This window comes from Clytia hemisphaerica, unplaced genomic scaffold, assembly GCF_902728285.1.
Source record: "Clytia hemisphaerica strain Z4C2 unplaced genomic scaffold, Clytia hemisphaerica genome assembly, whole genome shotgun sequence".
NCBI lineage: Eukaryota > Metazoa > Cnidaria > Hydrozoa > Leptothecata > Clytiidae > Clytia > Clytia hemisphaerica.
The window spans coordinates 458,026-471,909 of NW_027103566.1; the positions used below are offsets into that span (position 1 = coordinate 458,026).

At 36.1% G+C, this 13,884-nt stretch overlaps 1 protein-coding gene across 1 annotated transcript in view; it reads right to left on the reverse strand.

The window, feature by feature from the left end:
• LOC136800997 (uncharacterized) overlaps window positions 1-13,884 on the reverse strand; it is a 39,272-nt gene that overhangs the window by 10,101 nt on the left and 15,287 nt on the right. The window contains exons 5-10 of the mRNA XM_067057614.1: window positions 5,333-5,602; window positions 4,632-4,705; window positions 4,014-4,196; window positions 2,848-3,024; window positions 850-999; window positions 539-619 (exon numbers count right to left, since the gene is read on the reverse strand). Of these exons, the coding sequence (XP_066913715.1) occupies window positions 539-619; window positions 850-999; window positions 2,848-3,024; window positions 4,014-4,196; window positions 4,632-4,705; window positions 5,333-5,602 (935 nt within the window). The remainder of the gene's footprint in view (window positions 1-538; window positions 620-849; window positions 1,000-2,847; window positions 3,025-4,013; window positions 4,197-4,631; window positions 4,706-5,332; window positions 5,603-13,884) is intronic.

Genomic DNA, 13,884 nt, shown 5'->3' on the forward strand with positions numbered 1-13,884 from the left:
CGAATCTTTCTATATTTCGAAATAATATATTGGTCTCCTTTAGCTGGAAAGTGGTTTAAATTACTCAATGCGATTCTCTAATTCGAACAAAAATTTTGGCCATACGAGGATCGAATTAGAGAGAATCAACTGTAATTTCAATTATGGATGGAATCCTGTAAAAGATTTTTAACCAAAGGATCCTAACTGTCACTAGTAAAAGATTTTATCAATGCAACGACCTCAAATAAAGGGAATGTGTAACTTAAAGAGTTTGAAACCCCTTGGTATATACTACTAGGGTCAGGACAATAGGAATTTCTACGCATATTACTATGCAAGTATAAGGGATTCTGAAAAAAAAAATGATGAGAACTTTTGACCGTTACTCAGACGTAATTTAAAGGTTTTGTTTTTAATTTGGTCAGAAAAAGGCAAAGAAAAACATTTTTTGCTTACATCAGCATAATAATGATGGAATAATCATCGACTAATGGAAACCGATTAGTAAAAACATAGAATTAGAAAGCGTCAATTGACAAAAAACATTTCATCTTACTTGTAAACAGAATAATCTTCAGAAAATGGAGATGCTTCTGCTAACGTCTGTGTTTCTTTCAAAAAAACACTCCAGAAACCACTAAACAGAAAGAAAAAAAACGAATTAATTATCTGAGTGTGTTTTACCAGATCAGATCTCATTAATAAAGCTATCAAGGCTGTGAAAGGCGTGGCGCTAGTCAGAACTTAGTTTAGTCTACAGAATTGAAAGGGATATTCCCATTAAAACTGATCCTCAATATTATTTTTGATGTGAGACTCGATGAAGTTTCGGTCAAAACAGAAGATTCTCAATAGAGATAAAATTACCCATCGACCGTTGCGAGACTGTTGGTTGCCAATAGAAACAGATACACCATGCCAGTAAACGAAAACATGACAATCAAAAAGATGACCATAAATTTGCTGACGTCATAATATATGATGCGTGCTATGGTCTTCGAGTAAACACCCAAAGTTCTAATGAGAAAAACAAGCTAGATGCTGAATGGACCTACCTGATGATGAAAGTTAGATAGCAATGCGAGGAGAAAAAAATCAGTCAGAAAATATATCGTTTAGCGAAAATGCATAACGCAATAAATTCATCATTGATTGTTGATGGGGGGAGAGGGAAGGGTTGTAGGGAAAAATTAATAGAAAGTTCTGGTCGCAAAAATCAGTTTTATTGACAATTGAATCATGCTTGATGGTGAGCATTGTTATCAATAATGTTTTTGTGTGAAGAACATAGAAATACAAGGAAAACATATAATGAAAATCTGCAAAGACGGCGATTTCCGGCATTTTTTGAGCATTGCAAATACGCATCTTTCTGCAAAAAATCAGAAAAAGCTAAAGATGAAAATTCGAGAAAATGTAAAAAAAAAACGGTTTTCCGGCATGTTTCTAGCATTTTCGGCCGGGAAAAAATATTTTTCGAAAATCGGGCTCCGTCACATTTTAGGTATTGTCATTTTGCATCAGTGTGCAAAATTTCATGAAAAAATATAAAGTACAGCTCGAGAAATTCAAGAAATACCGTTTTTCCGGCGAAAATAGGCTGTTCCGGCGATTTTTAGAAAGTTCCGGCTTCAAAAATCACTTTTATTGACAATTAAACCATGCTTGATGGTGGGCATTGCTATCAATAATGTTTTTGTGTGAAAAAACAACGAAATATAAGGAAAAAGTCCGATGAAAATCTGCAAAAACGGCGATTTCCGGGATATTTCCGGCATTTTCAGCCGGAATAGAATTTTTCTCAAAAGTCGGACTAGGCCATGTTTTAGACATTGTTAATACGCATCTTTGTGCAAAAAATCAGAAAAAACTAATGATGAAATCTCGAGAAAATGCCAAAAAACCGGTTTTTCCGGCATATTTCCGGCATTTTCGGCCGGAAAAGTACGTTAATTGAAAATCAGGCTCTGTCATATTTTAGGTATTGCCATTTTGCATCAGTGTGCAAAATTTCATGAAAAAATATAAAGTACAGCTCGAGAAATTCAAGAAATACCGTTTTTCCGGCGAAAATAGGCTGTTCCGGTTCCGGCGATTTTTAGAAAGTTCCGGCTTCAAAAATCACTTTTATTGACAATTAAACCATGCTTGATGGTGGACATTGCTACAAACAATGTTTTTGTGTGAAAAAACAACGAAATATAAGGAAAAAGTCCAATGAAAATCTGCAAAAACGGCGATTTCCGGGATATTTCCGGCATTTTCAGCCGGAATAGAATTTTTCTCAAAAATCGGACTAATCCATGTTTTAGGCATTGCTAATACGCATCTTTGTGCAAAAAATCAGAAAAAACTAATGATGAAATCTCGAGAAAATGCCAAAAAACCGGTTTTTCCGGCATATTTCCGGCATTTTCGGCCGGAAATGAATTTTTTTTCGAAAATCGGGCTCCGTCACATTTTGGGCATTACCATTTTGCATCTTTGTGCCAAAAATTAGGAAAAACTAATGAGCCAATCCCGAGAAAAGCTAGTAACGAACGGACGAACGGACGAACGGACGAACGGACGAACGAACGAACAGAGGTTAATTTATAGGACCTACAGCCCACCGGGGTAGGTCCAAAAAAGAGAAATGGCTACAAATTGACTGCTGAAATTTAATACAACCATTTTGCCAAAGAAATGTAATAAAATAATTAGGGTATTCCATTTAATATCTATACAGTGGGGTGGACGAACCTTTTTAAGCCAAAAAAATTTATGAAATTGTGCGGGAAAAGGTAAAAAAAACCATGTACTAAAGAAGCCTATCAAATAGGTTAACGACTAGCAATAAAAGATACATATTGTCATGAAACTTACTCGGAAGCAGGGAAAAATTTAACGATCCTTAGAAAGTTGACGAAGAAACCGGCACCAGAAAGGATGAGTTCAGCTTGATGTTGTTCTGTGTAGCGAAGAGGGACGATACAGATTATACAGAACATCCCAAGGATGTCCATATAATTGAAGAAGTCGTAGAAATAACGTAATCGCTCCCTATTAAAGTGAAAATACGAAAATTCATAGAAAATAATTTCTTAACGTGTAGCGTCGCATTTAAATCTAATCTAAATTAAAGGGACGGTAGTACAGTGGTAGAACATCCGGCTACGGTTCGCAAGGTTGTAGGCTCGACCCCAGCCAGGCCATACCAAAGATTCTCAAAATGGTGCCTCTCTGCTTGATGCTCAGCAATTAAGAGGAGGATCAAGGTTGAGTGGAGAAATCCCCTAACTTCGGGTAGATAGCTATCGAAAGAGGAGCCTTCAGGTCGCCTTCGACTGCGGTCGCAGACTTACTTGCTTAAATCTAAATCTTGGAATTGCTAAATCACTAAATATTTTCAGCAGATATTAACTAGCAAGCTGTTTCTTAAAAACTGAATTAAGCTTATGATTAAAAATGAAACTATGTATAATCCAGGAACATTTGAAGATTAGACTAGTAAACAATTTCGTTGTATTTTGCAGCATATCCCGTTGCATTGGACTCACCATTTTCACTGAACACTGGATTTCCACTCTCCTCTCGCAATATGCTCTTCCAGAAAATGTCCGTACATGGTGGAGGATATAGTATCCGGGGGGTAGTGAAAATTCTACAAAATTTGCCTTGTCTGGGGAGGGGTAAATCTGCTCTGTTTGGGGGTAATTTGCACTGTTTGGGGGTAAATTTGCACTGTTTGGGGATTACCCACATTATTACATTGCTCTGTTTGAGATTAATTTTGAATGTCCAGGGGGTCAACTGGTGCTTTTCCAGGGGGTTAGACCTGCTGTCCGGGGGGGGGGTCAAAACTCACAATGTCCGGGGGGTAAATTTCCCAGAAATGTTATATCCTCCACCCGTCCCCCCCCCCATATTCAATTCTTTTTCTGGAAAACCCAAATTTATTTTTTCTTTAAAAAGACTTTCCCCGCGACTATAGACGATAGCTAGTCTAAAACAAGATCAATTAGTAAATGTGAAGTGAAAATTCAACTTACACATAGAGCTGATGGAGTTCAGCAATGAAGTAGACAAGGGTGAAAAAGAGTGCACCAATTTCACAGAACATGCGAAAATAATCTTTAGCACCTTCGTAAGTAGTGGGCGGACGGTAAATGGGTTGCGTGAATAACGCCAACGCCAAAAACACCATGAATAAAGCGTACATGAACGCATGCGCACTAGAACAAAAATAAAATAATACAATCTATAATTTGATCAACTCCAAGGAAGGGGAATGTCATATCCTCTTCGCTAGAATGGAATTTCAAAACTACTCTTCCGATTAATGACTCTTTACTGAGAAGGTTCTGAAACTGAAACTGAAAAGGTCAGCCGATTTCTGAAAAGGCATCGTCGGTGACCATGTCGACTCCAAGTCATATCTAAAAATGAAAATACCCAAGAGCTAAAATTTCCATAGCCAAGCTGGTTCAGATCTCTCATAAAACTTACTAATCAAGCTCATTAAGTTTCTAAAACTCAAGAACACAAAGATGGTGGTAACTGTCGGGAACTTTATACACGTTCAGCATCCCCTATATCGAAACATATCAGAGGGGATGCGTGAAGCTTGGTTGCGGCTGTGAGCTTGTTTAAAATCGAGGAGAACTTACTAAGTTACGTTACGGGCATACGTGTTCCATTTGTAGCGAACCAGTGATCGAACTACCGGGTGTTTTATAGCTTCCTACGAAAGCAAAATAATTAAAATGAAATAATTAAAACGAAATTTAAAATTCTTCTACAAGGAAAAAAAGGATTATTGAAAAATTATGGTTACCTTATCGGCCTTTTTTACGCCGGCCCTAATTTAACGCCACCCCCTTTTATGCCGGCCCTTATTACGCCACAGCCTGATTTTGGGCTTACGCCAATTAGGGCTGGTGTAAAAAGGGCCGATAAGGTATATATTGTTCTTCGGAGCAGAAAATCATGTGACATTTTTTTCAACCAATAAAGTTTTGAGGGGCAGGCAAATAACAATCACTTCGGTTTAAATCACTGAAACCTTTTTTTATAAGAACCAGTGAATTTTTTATATTAAGCAGGTATTTTTTGTAGTAAGGCTTGGCCTGGATGCTCTTCCTTATTGGCACTAAAATTGCAATTACCATGCTCCTATTTTCATTTTTCCTCACTTCCAAACATGACATGTCATTATCGAATCAAAAATTCCACTGAACTGAACTGCGGAAGAAACCGAGCTGACACACAGCTTTATTTCTACCTTCATCTAACGTTATAGCTAGTATCATTAGATAGATATTGAAACGTAGTTTGCCAGCTAGAAACATCTGAAAGATATAAAACCAACCTCTTTTGAAGAATTTTCAGCTAACAATTGTAAAGAGGATTTTGAAGAGTAGTTGAAATTCTCATTGGGTGATCCATCATCTCTGAAAGGCGCTTGCCCGAGGTCGTCACCGTCCAGTATTTGATAGAAGAAGTGATACCGGACTGGTACATTTGGAATGCCAGAGGAGGAGGGTGCTCCTTCATCATCACTCTCCATCGCATCTGCGTATTTCTTGATGAAAGGACAACACGGGTCCATCAAACAATCCAGAAGGCCGATACATGTTTTCTAAAGGTAAGAGAATCAAATTCACGTTTTCTATAAGAACATCCAAAACTGTTGAAGCCTTTGAATTTTCTGAGCTTTAAGCCTAACAAGCTAAATGCTGAATGGACCTACCTGAAGATTGATGTAATAAGACAATTGAAAAAGATGGCAACAATAGTATGGAAATGCAAAATAATACAAGAACAACTCGAGAAATCAAGAAAAACCATTTTGCGCCAATTCTCGGCTGTTCTGGCGATTTTTAGAAAGTTCCAGCTACCAAAATCAGTTTCGTTGAAAATTGAACCAGGCTTAATCGTGAACATTCTTATAAATAATGTTTTTATTTCAAAAAAAAAAATCCAATGAAAATCTGCAAAAACGGCGATTGCCAGCATATTTCCATCATTTTCGGCCTGAAAAAATCTTCCTAAAAAATCGGACTCAGCCACGATATTGGCATTACTAATACTCATCTTTGAGCAAAAAAAATCAGAAAAAATGATGAAATCTCGAGAAAATGCCAAAAACCGGCTTCTCCAGCATATTTCCGGCATTTTCGACAGAAAAAGTTTTTTTTTCGAAAATCGGGCTCCTTTACATTTTAAGGTATTGTGTGCCAAATTTCATGAAAAGTACAGCTCGGAAATTCAAGAGAAAGCGTTTTTAAGGCGATTCTCGGCTGTTCCGGCGATTTTTAGAAAGTTCCAGCTTCAAAAATCAGATTTATTGACAATTGAAGCATGTTTGATGGTGGTCAATAATGTTTTGGTGTGAAAAAACAAAGAAATAATAAGGAAAAAGTTCAAGGGCATTGCTAATACGCATTTTTGAGCAAAAAAATCAGAAAATACTAATGATGAAATCTCGAGAAAATGCCAATCGAAAGTTTCAGGAATTCCAAGTTAGGGAAACTGATTTATAAGGCATTGTTCTGTTAAGGCACAGTTCTGGAGACTCCAGTATATATAATTTATAAGGGGCTGGGCTGAATACGTCATTTAATTGCAATTTGATTAGTAATTTTATACTGATTCAAAGAAAAATGTTGGAAACATGGTTTGTAAGTCTACCAGCTTTTATTTTTTTCATAATTATGAAAAATGAGAATTTTTTCAATTTTCTTTTGAAATCTTACTTTTCAAACTGACATGGAGGTGGAGGTTTGCAGGCTTGAGAGTTCGTAATGGTTTTTAGTAACCTTACAAAGGTATTCTTAAACTCTTCCTAAAAACAAGGACATGCTATAAACATTGATGACCCTTTAAACCAAATCGTCAGGAGTAAATGTCCAGTGTGTGTATATGAGTTTTTTTAGAACGAGTATGAAAGGGCATGAAAGAAGGTTACCTCAAAAATGGACTAATTTTGGTATGGATTTAACTTGGCGATTGGCCAAAATACGATTTTTGGCGAGGATTTAATTTGGCGATTGATCAATTTTGTAAAATTTGGCGGGGATACTCTTTTTGTTAAATTTGGCGAATTTTGTAAAAAGGAATCCACTTAAGGTAGCGGAAGCGGGGAGACTGGGGAGACTTCAGCTTCTCCACTTTTGAGCAAATGATACGATAGAGGGAAAAGGAAAATCACAGCCAAGCTCAGATATTCCAGTGAAAATCATAAAGGAATATTGTGATATGTTTTCCGAGTTTTTATGCTCAGAAATAAATGCGTCTTTCGAGTCAAGCTCTTTTCTAAAAGAATTGAAACTTGCCGATATAACATCTGTGTATAAGTGAAAAGGTTCAAAGAATGACAAGGGCAACTTCAGACCGGTGAGTAATCTCCCAGTTCTGTCAAAAAATTTTGATTTTTTTTTTCATACATACTCAAGTCTCAACCTACTTTAACAACATTTTGAGCAATAAACAATTTGGATATAGAAAAGGATTGAGTACACAAACTCCACATTAATTCATGACTGACATTTGGAAGAAAGTTACAGATGAAATGAAAAAGTTTCCAGCGCTACTCATTGACTTATCAAAAGCATTCGACTGCGTATCGCACGAACTATTGATTGCTAAACTGGAAGCATACGGGTTTTCAAGGAGTGTCTTAGGTCTTATAGCAGCCTATGTATCAGATAGAAAGCAAAGAACGAAAATAGGCGACCATTACAGTACCTGGCACGATGTTAAAGTAGGTGTTCCCCAAGTATCCATTCTAGGACCACTACTATTTAATATCTACATGAGGGATTTGTTCTTCTTTCTTGAAAATAGAAATGTACTGAATTATGCAGACGATACAACACCTTTTGTGATAGCTGATTCATTGGGTTAACAGGTTGGTGAGGAGCTCTCGAATGGAGCTACTATCATCTTTGAGTGGATAACCCAAAATCAAATGAAAGGAAATGCAGACAAGTCTGAGTTGATAGCTAATAATACAAGCAAAGAAATCTTCATTACTATACAGAATGAACGCATTTTTAACAGCAACTCAGGCAAGATCCTAGGATTAACTTTTGACAAATGTCCGACTTTTGAGCCACATATTAACACCATTTATAAGAAAGCTAGCCAGAAAATCAGTGCACTTGCAAGGGTAGCACCGTACATGAATCAAAAGAAAAAGCAAAGGCTTATGAATGCCTTCTTTCGTAGCCAATTCAATTATTGTTCGCTTGTCTGGATGTTTCATGTTCAAATGACCTCCACGAAAGATGCTTGAGGATAGTGTATTCTGATCACACATCTACTTTTGAGCAGCTTTTAGAGAAAGACGGTGCCATCAAATTCCATTATAAAAAATTTTCAGTTGTTAGCAATAGAACTTTTCACATGTAAAAATAACATATCAGATCTAACTAAAACATTTTCAAACATAAATCGCAAAATGCCTTATAGTACGGTCTAGTTGTGCAAAAATTGTGCACTTCAGATCAAGAGAAATAAACTCGGTTTTTCACGGTTTAGAGTCACCCTCATTTTTAGGACCAAAAGTTTGGGAATTAATTCTGGATAAGTAGAGAGATATGGTTGATCTTAGTATTTTTAAGGAAAAGATTAATCAGTGGAGGCCTACAGCATGCCGGTGCAGAAACTGCCGGACCTACAACATTAACGGTGTCGGCTTTTTGTAATCACCTTACAAATTGAAAAGTAGCGTTGACTTTTATTAGCCTTTGTTGTTACCTGTTTGTCAACTTGAAATAAACTATTACATACAAACATCACCGGATCAGGTATCCTGTAGTAGGTAAAATTAGATGGACACGAACCAGAAAAAACAACAAGAGATCCATCATTTCATGAAGCGACACAAATGACGGAGTTTTTTTAGAAAATACATCATAACTTAAAATTAGAGGCACCTTTGGCAAAACTTTTGCGTCAGGAAAAACTTTCGCAGGGAAAACTGTGTCACTTTCCCTCGACATATTTTTCACTTCAGATGTTCAAAATATTAGTTCGGAAACTTGACCATCTAACTTTTAGGGAGTGGTCTATATTGACTGGTTAGGGGGGTTTGAAATTGTTTTTAGGATATCAAGGGGGTGCGAATTTTTTTTTGGAATTTTTAAAAATATCCTCCACCCCACCCCTAGTAGATACTTTCTGACCATACTCCCTTATGAGCTTTTTAGGTCAAAATTGACATGTACAATATTCTACTTAAATTGCTGACATACCTCGATTCTTCGTCAAACCATTCTCAATAGAATTAATATTTATCTACTATGTATTTTCTGTAGGTTAATAATCGGTAAATTGTGTGGCTGATCCACCACACAAATGGATATTCCAAAATCGAATAAGTACAGTAGGAGTATAAGTTTTTACACGCGGTATCTTTTAAGAAAAGTGTTTTCCATTTATTCGTGGATATTCAAAACTTGGATAAAACTTTTTTTGGGAAAATCATCCTAAACTATTCTTAACCGTTAAACTTAACGATATTCATAAGTTAAGATCTAATCATACTTCAGGTATGTGGTAACCTTCTACACCAAGCCTGACTCTTTTAATGATAGCTTTCGATACAGATATATTTCAATGATAAAATAAACCAGCCGAGGCTGGAAGGTCAGCCAAAAGAGCTAAGAGGGTTAGAGGGTCAAAGGGGTGAAAGGGATAATTTTGATGAGATGCGAGCAAATGTTAGATCAGCGTTCGATACAATGGCAATTAGCTGCCGGTTGAAAAGTCCAGGAACTTCGCTCGTTTGGGATGTTAGTTAGTCTACATAGTGTAATTAAACTTTTTGTTCGTTTTAGTCAGTTATAATACATTTTTTCTGTTGGGTGTAGACAATATCCATATCTGACCAAAGTGTTATACTACAAATAAATAAGAAAATTGACAAAAAGTCAAACCCAAAATAAAGATACATGCCATAATTTTAGTGCAGAACCATTATTAGTTTTCATTACATAGAAACTGTACTTTTTTTGTTTACTTGATAAAACTCCAATAACACTTTGTCGTAACTCTCTGCAGATTCTTCTAAAAATTGTAACTGACTGCCATTAAGCTACAAACTTTTGCTGTGCAAGTTGTGACAAGAGTGGCCATGTTGTGTAACTTGATGGTATATATACTTCATTAAAAAAATCTAGAAACCATTTCTCGTAACTTTCCGCAGTCCGCTTTCTGCAAGTCCGATAAAAGATATGTAAAAACTGTTGTCGCCATTCATTCCATATCAACCATTTAGTTAAAGCCAAAAACGTGCGCAAAGATCAGAAAAATCTGCTGTTCCGAACTGCGTGAAAAATAATTTGATCAATTTCAACAAAAACTGTATATATATATATCAATAATTGATCAAATTCCAAAGACCATTTGTCATAATTTTGAAAGTCCAATAATAGGAGATGTGATCGTCATCATTTGGTTCCCGTCATCTGACCGACCCTGATTTACGGTCAACAGGTAGAGTCTGTAAGTCTGAAAGCATTTCCGCTGCTTTGCTGGATTCCCACTGTCAACCTCTGCACGCTCTGTGTTTACAAGTTTTCAAATCGAAGTAGCGAGCTGCGTGCTAATGGAGAGTAAACCGAAAACTAGTTTATCCACGGTTGACGGTTTCTCAATTTTTTAATTCGGACCATTCCACGCGGATTCCCTTTCAACAAGATGTAGCTGCTTCTTTAACAGAAAAATATTTTCGACCGACCGACCGACCGAACGACCCACCTTTTTAAAGTAGAAATGATGGGAACCAAACAATTTTTTGTGATCAACCTTGCCGATACACAGGACATTCCGGTGCAGTTTGTCAGGTGCGCAAATATATGGATAAATCACTGGACAAAAGTCCACAATTTCACCGAACCTCCAAAGTCATTTGCATTGAGTTTAATGAACCGCGTATTAAAAAATACACAATTTCTCTTTCGCACCAAATAGGCTTTTAAATCGAAATATGAAAAAAATCCATAGTGGAACAAGCGTGAATGTGATCTATTTGTTATAGACAGGCAGCTGAGGTCACAAAAAAATTGGACAGGGTGCGAACAATCCCAAACCACTTTTAATTGAAAATATACAACCTAAATATCTAGAAACCATCAACGGGAATACTTATTATCTCATCGGGCGGTTAGGCGGCGGGCATTCTCTAATTCTCCATTCGGCGTCCGGTCATTTGAAATGAAAACAAAAGTTAAAAAGGGCGCGCTATCAGTAAAAGTTATCGTGACATGTTATGACAGAAAGTATGATTGATAAACTTGGTGGAATTATCAAAACAAATTTGTTGTCAAAGAGATTTAACAGTAAGTGAAAATACAGGCCAGATATCAACAAGTCCCATGTTGCGTACTCGTCCCAAGTTGGAGCAGTTGATGGTACTAGACAGTCCGGTGTAGTCCGGTGTGCACTTTTGAAAATTTAATGAAGAAAACACCAGACAAAAAATAACGCCGGAATGTCCGGTGTATCGGCAGGGTCGTCTGAAGCCAAACACGTCCAAGTCCAAAAAACACGATTGCATCCAGTCTTTGTCAAATTTAGACAGTAGCTGTATGTACTTTTGTATACTTTATCAAATTCCAATAACATTATAACACCATCAATCCCCCCTCTAGAGGCAAACAAGAAAAATATGTTTTTATTTCAAAAACTACTGTAATAAAAAAAGCAAAAATAAAAAGTATCAGAAAATTCAACATAAACAAAAACTTGAGCAAACGGATTTAAACCTTCATAAGATGTAGAAAAAGAATCCCCTTGATGAAAATCATGTGTTTGATTTGCCAAGTTAAAAAAATAAATGACAGATATTGAAGCTTGCAACAGATTCACTCTGGAAATACTTTGGAACAACACTTTATCGACTTATCGCTTGAGCCGCCATCTTGAAACACCACATTATGATCTGTAAAAACAACAAACGCTAAAAGTACCCAAAAAGTTAACCCGATCGGAAGAAAGTTTAGAAATCAAAGTGAGATCGGGAGATCGGATTTTCTTTTTGGCGTCTTATGGAAAATTTTACCTATTTGAATGCTCAGCTTAGGCTGACCAATTATATATTTTTGGAAAGCTTATTAAATTCTTTATCAATTGATGCTGACAACAATAAATTTCGTCAATTTGACAAAGAAATAAAAGATGACAAAGGAAAAATGACCACGTCATCTTCAAAGAGTGATAAGTCCCTTTATGTCGGCAATTTAATAAAACTTTTTATATGTGAGGAAGCTAAATGACAGACTCGGTTTGATATTATATCTTGTAGGTTATATTGATGTTTTTTGTCTATGCTATAATATCTTGTATAATGTTATATGTTACATGCATATTATATTGGTATTACATATTATATATAGCTAGTTTGCCATCTTCCCTGAAAGTAGAGATCATTGTTTGTATTTGAGGCTAGTGTAGATCTCTACTGGCCCCAGTGCAATTCATCTTTGAGTTCCTTGCTGGGAGATTGGGCCGAGTGAGCTCTCCTCCTTGTTCCATGTGATTTTGAGAGTCCATTCTCTCCAGCAAGGGTAGTTGAGCCTTGACCATCAACCAAGAAGCAGCATGTGATGAGAGATAAAGTCTTCATACTTTTCTCCTTTGATTGACTAGATATCTCCCAACTCTTCAGTGACTAGAGGGATTTATTATAAGGCATAGTTTTGTCTGAAGTCAACAATATTTAACATGAACCAAACATCACATGTAGTCATTTCATTTTGACCCAATGACCCATTTTGTCACATATATGATCATGATCCAGAAAGAAAGACGAAAAATACGTTGTCACCTTTTTTTTTCTAAACGCTTCATGAAAAGAACATGAAAAGAATAGCCAATTTTTACTCTAAAGGGTCATAAGGAAACTTTTGTTTCAGGCAAAAAGAAAGAAAAAAATATTTTTTGATAAAAATTCGAAACAAAGGTTTCCACATACTTAAATTTAGCATGGAATGCTTACGTCAAACATATATGTTTTAACCATATTTGCCACAGGGGAGTAAAATCTACCTCACTGCTGATCTTTGTGTATATCTTGACGAAAAATGTTTGAAACGATTTGAAACTTTTCTGACTACATGTAGGTTTTCTGACTGTATTGTGCCATATGACAAAAAAAACAGCTAAATTTTTCCGACAAGTGGAAATTTTGTAATAGCGTCATCAAATTTTTGGATGACGTCATTAAATTTATTTCCTTCCCGGAAATGTGTTGATGATGGAGTATCAATTTTCATAACATCAGCTCTATTAAATCAAAGAAACATTAGGAGTCCCAAAAAGTCCAATAAAAATCTCCAAAAACGGCGATTTCACCATTTTGCATCACTGTGCAAAAAATCAGAAAAGATTAATGAGCTAATCCCGAGAAAAGCTGGTAACAGATGAACGAACGGACGAACATCGGTTAATTTAAGGACCTCCGAGGTAGGTCCAAAAAAGTCTTCAGCATTGCTGGGAAATAATAGGTTTAATCAACGATGTAAAAATAATAGATAACCAACTTGCCTTGATTCTCAAAAAACATCAGTGTTACGGTTGTAAAAATATTAATGACATTTGCATCGTAAAAAGTGCAATTAAATAAAAACTTGCTTCATTTGCAACCTTCTATTGGACAGAATCGATCACGTGATGTATATTTTTCCAAAATTTGGGTTAGAAAAAGTGTATTTTCCTATAGGCAGCCTCACAGAAGGAATTTTTTAAATGGATATTATTGTTCTATAAACATTCATCTGTTTATTTTGTATCAGGCAACTTTCATGCACTTTTCATTCGTGAGATATCGCACTTCAAATCACACATATATTTTTCAGATAACATCATTTTATGAGCGTTTATTTATCCAGATGAAGATTAAGTGGTATCAGGCCG